General features: G+C 37.3%; 1 protein-coding gene and 1 non-coding gene across 5 annotated transcripts in view; one reads left to right on the plus strand and one right to left on the minus strand.

The window, feature by feature from the left end:
• Positions 1 to 13766, minus strand: part of HECW2 (HECT, C2 and WW domain containing E3 ubiquitin protein ligase 2) — a 225524-nt gene that overhangs the window by 61786 nt on the left and 149972 nt on the right. For all 4 annotated transcript variants that reach the window (XM_045806374.2, XM_045806373.2, XM_045806375.2 and 1 more), the window contains 3 exons: positions 12375 to 12509; positions 8907 to 9009; positions 4951 to 5047 (listed from right to left, as the gene is read on the minus strand). In XM_045806374.2, the coding sequence (XP_045662330.2) occupies positions 4951 to 5047; positions 8907 to 9009; positions 12375 to 12509 (335 nt within the window). The remainder of the gene's footprint in view (positions 1 to 4950; positions 5048 to 8906; positions 9010 to 12374; positions 12510 to 13766) is intronic.
• On the plus strand, positions 11894 to 11995 carry LOC123798357 (small nucleolar RNA U13). Its single transcript, XR_006781272.1, has one exon. It is a non-coding gene; the product is annotated as a small nucleolar RNA U13 (small nucleolar RNA).

The raw sequence follows: 13766 nt of genomic DNA on the forward strand, positions 1-13766 counted from the left end.
GCCTTTTAGAAGACTTTCCAGCACTTCCTCTGTTGTACTTTCCCACTGGGCCACTCAGTTACAACATAAATTCTTTTGGAAACATGAATTTTTTGAAAGCAAAAGCCCTTCCTCCTTTATTTTTATGTTCCCCAAGTACCTAGCTTTGTGCTGTACACATTAGGAATGCTCAATAAAACACATCCGGGCACAAGATTAGTTAATGCCAAAATAAGAGTTGGCTCCTAACAAATTTCCCTAACAAATATTCCACCCAGTGTCTGGAATAAGCTACCATTTTTTTGTTGTGGCAGAGAAAAAGAATCAGAAAGCCGACATCAGATTATCTGCTAAAATAGACCCTCCTGAGGGAAGTGCAAAGACAGGTAAAGAGGCAATCTTTTAATAAGAAAACTCACAACTGTGGTAACAGGATGCTAAACTGTCTTGTGACAACCTCAGGAAAAAGTCTCTGGCTGCTGTTGTATCTCAGACACCCATAATATTTAGACCTTTGTAACCACTTCCTCAAGTGCACAGAATTACCCCCAGAAGATCAACTCTAGCAGAAGAGCATTTGAGGACAATGAACATAGTCTCAAGGCTGGAATTCCCACAGAAAATACTCTCATTGAAACCAACCAACATTTTTGGTGAAGTTAAAGAAGGGCACGTGATCAGAAACAATCAGAAGCTGCAAGGCCTCGAAACCACAAAACTCTCTGGATTGCAGACTCTGCACGGTTCCTGTAGAACAGTTCAGTAACACCTTCAAAAATACATGCTTTAAAAAGCTTTAAAAATTGCCCGAGGGCAATTTTTGAGAAATCCCATGACTTCTCTAAATAGTGTAAGGCCAAGAAAGGAAAATTAGCATTCATTCCTCTGTTGATCGCTCATTCTCTTTATTACAGTCACAGAGCAGGGTCTGACTTGAAGGCCAGGGCCACACAGTACAAAGATCAACTTTTCTTTCTACATTCCATTCGATTTGGAAATATAGGTCCATTGTGGATTCTCATGGACATATAGAAATGGAATCAACCTGGACCCCAAAATAATTATCACTGATGCCTGGGGAAAGCTGAACTCTTAGGGAATAGGTTTGCTGGCTAGACCTAACGATAACACAAGAGGGATTATTCTCAACTCTTAATTCAGTTTTATGACATGCAGATTCTTGCACATAATATAGTATTGTACAAATACTAATACCAAAAATTTTATTGAATTTGTATTCATTACATTCACCAATAAAATATTGTTAAAATGTTCTTTTCTTAATGAATATATTGGTCTTTGAATAAAATAATAGAATATTTTATTTTGGCTTTTATTTTAATGCCACACATACAAAAAGCTGCTTAGTATGATTACTGTCTTCCAGTGAGAGCCAATAGTAGGAGACAGTCATCCATGGGGGGACAGTACCCACTTGAAGGAGGTAGTACTGACTTTTGGATGTTGAGTTTTCTAGCCAAGGAAATAAATCTCTTCTGAGATTAAAAAAAAAAAAAGGAGAGGACAACTTCATAGCATCACATTTACATGACAGATAAAATTAGAGGGAACGGTGACTTAAATACAGAAATTGAAAGCTAAAGCCATATCCCATTGCGAAGAAAACCACAGCCATTTTACAGGAAAAGATAACACAAGTGGAGTCTCAAGGAAGAGGAAGCTATATATGGATAGAAACTAAATAAACTGCTGGCTATTCTCTGGTTTAGGAGGAATCACAAGCTAAACAGGAAAAGCACAACGTAAATGGATGTATCCATTTGAAACTCCCGAGGGCTGACATTTTTCCTCATTATATTATGGAGAGAATAAAGAAGGGATATTTCTTCGAAGTGACTGTGCCACGGATGAGAAAGAATGCACGCAGAGCTACACTGGTGCTGAGGACCCTTGCTCAGGACAGGAGTATCAGGTCCACAGTTACCTTTGACACACAATTACTCAGTGGCTCTATTCCATGAATAAATCTTTTACCAAAGATATCACTGAAATTAAAGTGAGATTAAAGAACCCCAGCTGGTTCCCCACCCCTGCCTTTGTGGGAATGCCTCTTATGATGCAGTTTTTAACTATACGAAACGGAATGTTCTCTTAGATATACAAACTTCCCCATTATGTTGTTGTGATAAGCAAAATGCTCAACTACCAAAACCTTTTCAGAAAATAAAAGTACACTGTGACACACACTCTGTGTAAGAGGAACACATTATCTCATTGATTTATATTCCTGCTATATGCTTTTATGGTCAAATTCTGTAAACAGTTTAAGAAAGGGTAAGTAGAAAGTTATAAATAAGTTGGAATAAGATGGAAACTTACTTCAAAACTTATCAAATAATTTCTTACCCATAGATTACCACGTGACATCTACGTTAAAAGAATGTGCTCAGCTGAAGACCCGGGGTGTCACTAAAAAATAAAAACCCTTACCAATCTTCAGGAGGTTAGAGACTTTTAAGACTGAAAAGCAGAAGGAAAAACAAAAACAAAACTGAAAGCTATCAATTGGGGCCTGCAGTATTTCCCTCCGTTAGGATGTATTAAGGTTCTGTCAAATCATTCAGGAATAATGATACTGTTGGATGCCTTGTTCAGGTAGAATAAATCATCCGATATCTCCAATGGCGGAAATTTAAAGATACGTAAAATTGCTGAAAATAATAATGTGGAGTGCAGAGCCAAAGGAGAAACCTTCTTGAGTTTCCTCTTTCTTGTTTTGTTTTTGTGGGGGGTAGGGTACCTTGACAGGAATAGATACTGACTAAAAGTGCATGTGACGCATGCGTGCGCATGTGTGTGTGTGTGTGTGTGTGTTGGGGCGAGCGCTGGTGGGAAAGAAAAAAATAGAGTTCTCCTTATTTTGTGGTTAGCGAAAGAAGAGAGATTTGTTTTTTTGTTTTGTTTTGTGGTCTGGAATCTCTAAGATCTCTCAGTGGACAACGGAGGAGCTTATTTCTGCAATATTATTAACTAAAACTTCTTACACGAGACTCTCCAGTGGACCCTGGATTACTGAGCCGATGTCATAATATACAAATATGCAAAATGAGATAGCTCATCTAATTTTTATAATTTTCTTGTGATTGAGAACAGCATGCTTGTCAGGTTGAGAAAAGCACTGAGACTTGGGTTTGATGTTAACTAATGTAAAACTGGGATTCTTGTGTAGACAATGTTTGTAGTCATACTTGAAATTACATTTACATGCAGCCTTAGCCTTTAGAAACTTTAGAAGGAAATGATAATTTTAAAGCTATGAGAGACTGACAGGAGGTGGGGAGTGGGCAAAATGGGGAGAGGGGTTCATAACATACAAACTTCCAGCTATAAAATAAGTCAGTCACGGGGCTGTATGTACAGCATGGCAACTGTAGTTAATAATACTGTATCGCATATTTGGAAGTTGCTAAGAGAGATCTTAAAAGTTCTCATCATAAGAAAAAAAATCCCGTAACAATGTGTGGTGATGGATCTTAACTAGACTTACTGTGATGATCATTTCACAATATATACAAATATTGAATCTTTGTGTTATATGCCTGAAACTAATATAATGTTGTATATCAATCATACCTCAATAAAATAAAAGATATGAGAGACTAAGAACATAATAAGAAGAATTGGTAATTTATTTTCAAATCAACAAAAACATCTCTATCTATGTATACACATATGTATATACATTCATTGTATGCAAAGTACTATTCTTGATATTTAAGCAGTAAGGAGGGGACGTAAGGAACTTATAATCTAGTTGGAAAACAAAACATAAGGACTTGAAAAGTCAAATTATAGCAAAAAAGTCATATAAGCAAAATAGTATAAAGGACAGTGTGATACACTACATAATTAATTATCAATTAGTGTCTAGAACAGAGGTTATTACACCTGGATGTGTCACTGGAATTAGATAAAGAGGTTTTAAGATATTAAATGCTTGAGTTCTCCCCCGGACCTCCTGAATTAAATAACTGGACAGGGTCTAGGAGGATAGGGGGTATAAACTGAGAGAAGGGAGAAGTGTTGGGGGAGAGAAGACCTGGCATTTTACACTTTACAAAGCTCCCCAGGTGATCCTGATGAAAAGTTTGGTACAACTAAGTAGCATAATACTGGAGAATCACTGCTGTGGGCCAAGATGGCACCACTGGACAAACATTTCTACCAGGAAAGGAGGCACATGAACCAAATGAGTTTTGAGTTATGTCAAATTTTTAACAGAAACTCACATCTTTTTCCATCTCCACTGATGCCTACAACACTGAGGTTGAGAAATACTAGCCTAGATCTTGAGAGCAAGATCTCACAGTGTAGCTGAGAGGCTTCAAGGAGGGATAGTTTGCAGAGTTTTAAAGGAAAGACCTTCCTTGCCAAATGAACAAAAGAAAAACTTGCTAGGGAACAGAACAGCATGTATTCAGGAAAGTAAAACTGGACTTAAGTGTGACACATTGAAGAACTGTTTAGAAGAGAGGGTTCATGCGGGGGAATGGGGGATGGTGAAGAGGATCAGATTCCCTCCTTGGGTTCCACTGTTTTTATTATGAGAAAATGTGAATACCAAGCCTAGGATTTTATAAGTCTCAATTCAGTAAATTCCTTTACTTTTGTTTATCCAAGCTATATTCAAAAAGGTTAGTGTCTTACTATTTTCATTATAATCTGCACATCAAGGATGTATTCTCAGCTATGAATTTTTGTGTTTTTTTTCATATTTCTTCTTTATAGAGGGTTCTAGGTTCTTTAGTCAATCTTATTCAATCTTTATACTTAATAGAGAAAAGCCAGGACTACAATGACCTGGTTGTTGATGACAAAGTATGTGTGTACAAGGTGACTTTATTCAGACTGCCAGGAAGAAAGTAAATTTCCAAGATGATTATCAGTATTATTGAAGATTTAATAGTTGGGGTTTACAGAACTTGAACCAAACACCAATACTGCAGTTACCTGAGTGAATGATTCCTGGTGAGATCAGGTTGACGCTCCTGTAGAATTTCAAAGATGTTGGGTTGGCGCAGAAATGCAACAATCTTGTCATTGTACGCTGAAAGAATCAGAAATTATAACAATACTTTAAAAATCTGTCATTAGGTTTATGCACATAAATCCAAACTTTAAAGTCTGGCTTTGTGGTTAATATTTCTTGTACTAAAAGTCATAGTTTGGAACTACTACAGATGCTTAAATTTCAATTTGTGTCTACCTGTTATATGACTGTTGGACTTAGATCTAGTAGGTGTGACTTAAGCACCAATTAAACTCATCTGATAAGTCATATTTATTATCAAATTTCAGGATGAGATCACTAACAAGATTTTAGATATTGATAGTTTTTAGCTACTGCTTACCAAAAGCCTCATAAGTGACTGTTAGAAATGGAAAACTTTCTTCTGATTAAGTATCAGCCATCCGGAGAGGTAAAGAGACAGAATAAGAGTTGCCCAAATACAATAGTGGTCTGAAAACTGAAGACATTGGTAAAAGAAATTGAAGATGATGCAAATGAATGGAAAGGTATACCATGCTCATGGACTGGAGGTCTTAACACTGTTAGATGTACATACTCCCCAGAGAACTCTACAGATTCAACAAAATCCTTATCAAAACACTAATATTTTTTACAGAACTAGAACAACCAATCTTAACATTTGTATAGAACCACAAAAGACCCATAATAGCCAAAGAAATCTCAAGAAAGAACTACAAAGCTATCACAATCTCAGATTTCAAACTGAACTACAAAGCTATAGTAGTTAAAACAGTGTGGTACAGGCACAGAAATAGACACAGAGATCAACAGAACAGAATAGAGCCTAGAAACACACCCAAGCTTATATGGTTAATTAATCTACAATAAAGGAGGCAAGAATGTACAATAGGGAAAAGACAGTCTCTTCAATGAATGGTGCTAGGAAAACTGGGCAGCTACATGCAAAAGAATAAAACTGGCCCACTTTCTTACACTATACACAAAAATAAACTCCAGATGGATTAAAGACCTAAATGTAAAACCTAAAACTATAAAACTCCTGAGAGAAAACATGGAAGTAATCTCTTGGACATTGGTCTTAGCAACATTTTTCTGATATGTCTCCTCAGGAAAGAAAACAAAAGTAAAAATAAACTGGGACTACATCAAACTAAAAACCTTTTGCAGAGCAAATAGAACATCAACAAAATGAAAAGGCAGTAGACTGAATAGAAGAACATACTTGAAAATCATATATCCAATAAGAGGCTAATGTCAAAATATATAAAGAACTCATTCAACTCAATACCAAAAATCAAATAATCCCATTGAAAAATGGACAGAGGACCTGAATAGACATTATTCCAAAGAAGACATATAGGTAACCAAGAGACACATGAAAAGATGCTCAACATCACTAATCATCAGGGAAATCCAAATCAACACAGTGAGATATCACCTCACACTTGTTAGAATGTCTAGTATCAAAAAGACAAGAAATAACAAGTGTTGGCAAGGATGTGGAGAAAAGGGAACCCTCGTTTACTGTTGGGAGGAATGTAAATTGGCGCAGGCATTATGAAAAACAGTATGTGGGAATCCTCAAAAATTTAAAAATAGATATATCACATGTTCTATTAATTCCACTACTAGATATTTACCTGAAGAAAACAAAAACACTAATTCTAAGAAATATATGCACCCCCCATTAATTGCGGCATTATTTACAATAGCCAAGACAGGGAAGCAACATAAGTGTCTATATATATATATATATATATATATATATATATATATATATATATACATACACATATATATATATACACACACATATATATATATATATGAAATAGAAGCAACGTAAGTGTCCCTATTTATAATATATATACAACATAGATATATAATATATATAATTCTATATATAATAGAACATTACCCTGCAATAAAAGAAAATGAAACCTTGCCATCTGCAACAAAATAAATGGACCTAGAGAGTATTATCAAAGTGAAATAAATCAAAGACAAATATTATGTGATTTAACTTTTATGTGGTATCTAAAAAAAACAAAACAAATGCACAAACAAAATCAGAAACAGACTCATAAATACAGGGAACAAAATGATGGTTGCCGGAGGGAAGGGGGCTGAGAGGACAGACAAAACAGGTGAAGGGGATTAAGAAGTACAAACTTCCAGTCACAAAATAAGTAAGTCGTGGGGATGAAAAGTAAATCATGGGGAATATAGTCAATATTATAATTTTGTATGGGATATACAATGAGTAATGTATAGAATTGTGGAATCACTACGTTGTACATTGGAAACTAATATAACATTGTATGTCAACTATAATTAAAAAAAAAAAACACAGTTGTCAGCAACAGTTACTACCAAAATGTAGAGGACAAAGTATTCACAAATTTTATGTGGAAATAAATGCCATTAAGCCACATGTAGCTATTCACCAAACCAACTATACCAACAGCTACAACACAAACAGCATTATCAACTATGTACATAACACTGAAAGAAAAATGTATCTTTGTCAAATCTGGCTAATGTCCACAGGAATTTAAAAATAGTTAACTACAATTCATTAAGAGCTCTAATAATTAATTTCTCTTTTGTCAAGAAAACTAATTTGTTTACTTAAGATTATTCATCTTGATTACATCTGTTTCTAGTCAGAAATACAGATATATTTAAACCACAGAACTGAATGTCTGGATTCTCACACATCAGTGATCCTAGTTCAGGCAACGCTCTTGTGCTCATACATATGACCAAGGAACATGCCTTACTTAAACTAACAAATGATCAAACAAAAAAATATGCCCTAAACATTTGCCAGTTCAAATTTCAGCTGCATTCTGCCGCTTATGCATACAAAATGTGAATAAAACTTAAAAAATACTATCTGCTAACATGGACTCGCACTGTCAAAGTGCGAGTGTACCTAACAGTACACTGCATCATATGTAAATAATGAGAACACTTAGAAAAAAACATTTTAGGAAATACTTTTATAACTGAAATTTTCTCAGTGGGTTTTTACATTCCATCCACAGAGACTAGATCACTTTTTGAGCAACAATTTTATAAGATTTTAAAATTCTCTGTGCAGCACTTAGTATCCTTTTAGTAATGGCATAATAAAACATAGACTGTTAGACCTGGATCCAAGATTTCGTCTTGTCCAGTGTTTGTCAAACTTCTCTAGTTAAGTAATGCCATGGGCATTACTTTATATTTCATGTTAAAGTTTTTTTTTTAAAGAAGTGAAAATTTTAAGGTAAAAACAGACCAGTGGAGAGCTACTCAAATTTAAGATGAAGCAGGGACCCCATACGGCCTCCTGCCATCTGTCTACTCCACCTGCCTTAGGGCTCCAGGTGTGAAAACTAATCTACTTCAACTTCATCATATGAATAATAACTCATGTTGTTCTTTAGGCCTATTTGCCCCAATTCATTCATTTTTATTTTACAATTTTGGAGTCTTTTGCTGCCTTGTATTTGCTACAAATACATATCTCTTTACCAAAACCTTAAGAATGTGCCATCATTTCTTTTTTTCTGTAAGGCTACTATAGGTTCACATACTACTTAAATTCGGTCTCAAGCATTAGATATACACTAAGTACATGCTTGTCCGGTGCCTAGTTTGAAATGACCACATAATATATCTGCCTTAATAGCTTATTTTTCTTTAACCTCAACTATCTAATAGCTCTACTCAGAAAAGGTAGAGTAATAGGAAAAAATCTCATCCTATAGGATTTTATACGACGTGAGTGCTTTGCGATTCAAATCAGTTTCTTAGGAATAATGAAACAGTTCTCAGTACAGGGCAAAAGTAGCAGGCTGACAGAGTGCATGATTCACACTGATATGAAAATGAAGATAAAGACTTCTGGAAAGGGGTGACATACCCACTGGAACCATGTCCTGGTACTGTGGCCTACTGACTGTATTGAATGTACTCGATGGCCTGGGAAGAACTGGGGGTCCTGTATGTCGAGAATCTTCTCCCACCTGCAAACAGAAGCATCATTTATGTTCTGCACCAACATCCAGGATGGTTTAAATCAGCACACCAGGTCTAATTCTTCAAAATACTTGACAACAAGCATTAAGTACCAACTGATCAGAACGGATGCCAGCTGAGGAGCTGACACAGGGTTCTCAAAATCTCTGCTTTCGTGGCTGAATTCAGGGGAGGGGTTGGGACATCTATGTCCTTGGGCGGGGCTGGGGCAGAGGCCATTTACCAAGTGGTACAGAGCTAGTTCCATATGTGTACAATTATTGGGGCTGTAGAAGCTAAAGAGGAGACTTGTTCATCAGGAATAACGTCTGTTTGACGGAACAAAAACCTGCAACAATACTTTGGCGAGACCACCTGGGAAGTACCAGTACCAGGTTATCCCTTCTTTTGGCCAAGGCAGGTCAGGGAATTCCCTGCTCAGGGGAGGCTGAAGAGCAGCCAGCGTCGTGTGGGGCTCTGAGTTGGTGTATTATCTCCTTAGAAGCAATTTTACATGCCTATTAGAGCACCTAGTACAACAGCTCTTTCTGGTTTGAACCTCCCACACCAGGCGGCTAATCATAGCAGGTGTGAAAGAGCTAAATAGGGCTCCCCTAACCTGAATTATTTATTGTACCTATTATAGATTGAGAAACTCATACATACAAGTCCATCAACAAAAATGCCCTTTAACAGCCTTCTCAGTAAACCTGAGCGTTGCTTTAGCTTCTGTTTTAGCAGCCCTTCCCCACATTACAGGAGTCTTTGCAGACAACAGTAGAAAGGAAGCATAAGAGAGTAAGAGGGGAGAAAGGCAAAATAACATAGGAGATTTATAAATTGGTACTTTTAAAATAGAGCTTCTCCTCCCACTCACTCAAACCTTCACAACCATTTTATCACATTGTAGCTGTGAGGTGTTTGGTGAGGGTTTTTCTAAAGGCCCGAAAACTAAAAATACCGTTCGCACTCTACACTGCTTATTTATCCTTCAAGAATGCTCTCACTCATTCTTTACAGTGTAGTTCAAAGACTTCCCTTCTGGTAAAGCTGACTTAAAATGTACCCTTCTCTGAGCTCCCACAGCACTTGGTATATATTTCTTAAGCAGCTGCCATTATTACCATTTTATAAAGCATTTTCATTCATATTTTTATTAGTATTACGGTTAGTTTCATGTATTTGCTCCTTAATAAGAACAAGGAACATATGTTATTTGCATCCTTTCCACCAACCGTTATGTTTCTAGACTGCCAGTGTTTGGTAAGAATTACTTTGTTGGATGGAAGATATGTCAACATTTCTACTCCCTGTAATATTTGCTAAATGAGGATAAGAGAGTAGATGGGAAGACTCTGTGTATGATTAGAAGTTTCTCGCTCTGCTTCTCTTGAATTACTGGTTTAAAGAATAAAGTCAGCCGCTCTCAGAGGAGTTTCAATCATTAATGACACCTTGTTTGTCAGTCACAGAACTTAATCATTTCAATACATGAACATATACTTTCACTCCTGTCAGTATGTGGTCATGCGTCAGTATTTCCCAGGACAGACAAATGTCTTCTCTTCTACACCCCACTTCTTCAAACCAGACCGTCAGACAGGGGGCAAGACCAGATAAGGGTGTGGAGCACTGCAGGCCATGAGGCTTCCAACCGCTGTGCCAGAAAGCACATTCCCGTCAATGGTCTGACAAGGCTGCAGCGGACCGCTGAGTCTTTATGGGGTTATCTCTGTTCCACGGCTCAGTCTCCAACAACACGAAGAGATATCCTCACTTAAATTTGAATGTGTACCTTAGGATCCCTCTACCACAACAGGCTACTACTAGACCACGGAAATAACTCAAGTGCCGAGGCAGAGGAATTGAAAGAAAAAGGAGGGTAGCTGTTAATCTTATGCACGTAGTCGGACCAGACCCAGCAGCCAGTTCCATACTGTGAAGTCAAGATAAGGCAAGTGGCTAAAGTGCACTGGCCTTGTGATAAAGTCAGGCAGGGCCCTAATTATGGTCCGTATCACACACAAGGTCCAAAGGTGAGAGTTCTGTTCTGTTTTTAAGATGAATGCTGTTCGCATCGTACAGTTCACCACTAATGGTTTCTATGGCAGCAAAGTAAAGATTTATTAACCACTCATAAAACATAAATATTTCTGTGCATACCTCATCCTGCAATAGATTTATATATCACTTTTATATGAGCTTCTCAAGTATACTCTTCTATGTCTGCACTTACAATCAGCAAACACACAAGTATGTAAATCATGAGGGGAAATTCCAAGAGCAGAATTCTGATGAATCAAATCCAGTTATTTATCACATTCATAATTTTTCTTATAAGAGAGACTACAAAAATATTTGACTTACAATATAATACTGAAAATATAATATGCACACATACATGGAAAAGGCATGCAGGAAAAGAATCTTAATGCTTTTTGCCTGAGCAAATTTTTAGAAACAATGTAAACCAAGCGATGATAAACATTCAAAGCATAAGCCAATATTAAAGAAAAAAAAAGTTGACCTAAAACATTCCTTTCATTTAAGCTGCTAAAGAAAAAGGACAACAGGAAGTGATTATTTCGTTTTTTGTTTTTTGTTTTTTGTTGTTAGGCTATTTGAGAGCCCCCACGTGGTTACCACGGGTCACTGCAAGCCAGCAAAGTTAGAGCGTGGTAGACCTTTTTAGTAATTCTTAATTCTGCCCATGTTTTCTGGGCTCTTAGAGTACATGAATCAACTCTCAGATATATGGTGATTTTAATGAATATTAGTGAGGATACCACAACCCCATAGCATTGACTGAAGATTTTAATCCAATCCAGCAACCCTCACTAAAAAACCTCCCTGTATATAACTGACATATAGCCCACTAAAAGTTACATTTCGATCCTTTTGCAGTTCATAAGTGTGATGATTGGGTGTTACGCCTCTGTGTGACATGAGCCTCCCTCAAACCTTGTTACCACTCGGCACATTACCCGTCTGACGTGAAAAAAAAGTTACATTTATTTTTTCCTATGAAGCTGTCCTTAGGTATGCAAAAGGGTTTACCATTATCCTCTCTGGAACATCTCATAACATTAAGAATTTTCTCTCACCATCTTCTGAATGTAAAAAATTCTCTACATTCTTCAATCTTTCCTCAGATATCCGTCTTTTAAAATTTGTTAATTAGGCTCTGTGTATTTCCAGAGAAGCCCTGTCAACATTCCAACACTTTTCAGTCTCCAACTGATAATCTGTAAACCAAACTAGGAAAACAAAACAGAATAATAATAAAAAGCCAGCCCAGTTCCACAGCCACCACATCCCCGTGGCTTCCACGAAGCCCTACCGGGGGGTGTGGGGCGTGAGGCGTGGGACTCACCTCGCCCGCGCTGTGGCTGCGTTGCCTCGTCAGGTGCTGCCGATGAACCAGCGCGCTCGTGGGTCTACTGCTCTGGAGTGGGAGCCGGGGATCGATAAAAGTGGTGGTGCGGGAGTTGTGGTCGACAAAAAATGCCTAGGAAACAATCCCCTCAGTAAGTAGTCAATTCGTGCCCCACACTTGTCTTCGCTGACCTACGACTGCACACGTTCAGGTAAAGACTCACTTTCGAGTAAGGATCTTAGCTCCATTTTCTCATAATTTTAATCTTTGGGGAGCATTATTCCCGGTTTTAGGAAATACTTTAAGAGATAGTCATCAAAGATAGAATCTTAGAAAGGAACTATGTGAAAGGACACTTGGGCTTCTCTTAACTGGTGCTCTTTAAGTTCTTACTGCTGTGGATGGTTATTACAAAGTTCTTACCACCTGACAGTTCAACCTCATTGACGTCTCCTACACTGTCAGCTCCAGTCTCCCCACTTTCCCAGGGTAGTGTCTTCTCCATTTGTCCCATCCCAGCCTGCTGACCATCCTACTATTTCAGGGTTTTCTCTTATACATACAAATATTAATTGTCTTCAGTTGTTCCAAATCTCTACAACTTTATTCATTTAACCGGTACCTCAGTATCGAATATTTTTTCTAAATGTTTTGATTACATCACTGCTCCAATCCAAAGCTTCCACTGGCTACCCATTATCTAGAAAAAACATTCCGACTCCTTGGTAGTTTTCCAAGATTTTAAAATTTCCTTCCCATTTGCCTTTCCAGTTTAATCGTTGATCACACATTCCATACAAATTCTATCACCTACGATGACTTTGGGCAAGTCACTTAAGTTCTCTGAGCTGTAGATTTCTTATAAAAACACATGTCCCTCATTCATAATAAACATGCTTCTCCCCATACTGCGAAAGGAGGGAGGAATCATGTCTATGGTGTTTACTGCAGAATCCCTGATGATGTGAAATCAAGAATGAGCATAAACCGTTTCCCTCACTGTTGCAGTAAGGACTGCATGTAATGTAGAAAAGCCTTTTAAAATTCTTTTTGTTTAATTTTGAAGCTCTACACCAGTGCTATTCATCGTTGTCATTAGGAGCCAAATGGTATAAGCCTTCAAAGTAAAATTCGCTCTAGGGAATAACGAAGCCCATTATCTCAAAGACAATTAGAAATGTAAGTTTTCCATGATCAGATAAAGTTTATTAGGTCATCAAGATAAAAAAGACAATTAGGAGAGCCGGGAGACACATTACCTATCAGTCTAGTGTCAGGACACATGATATATGGTAATAACCTAAGTAAAAAAGAACTGACTTCTCAAACTGATGGAGCTCAGTTAACAAAGTACCTTAAAGACTAGGAATGAAAACACCTAGACAAATC

The sequence above is a fragment of the Ursus americanus genome, chromosome 1 (genome assembly GCF_024610735.1).
Source record: "Ursus americanus isolate L20-20 chromosome 1, mUrsAme1.1.p, whole genome shotgun sequence".
Taxonomy (NCBI): Eukaryota; Metazoa; Chordata; class Mammalia; order Carnivora; family Ursidae; genus Ursus; species Ursus americanus.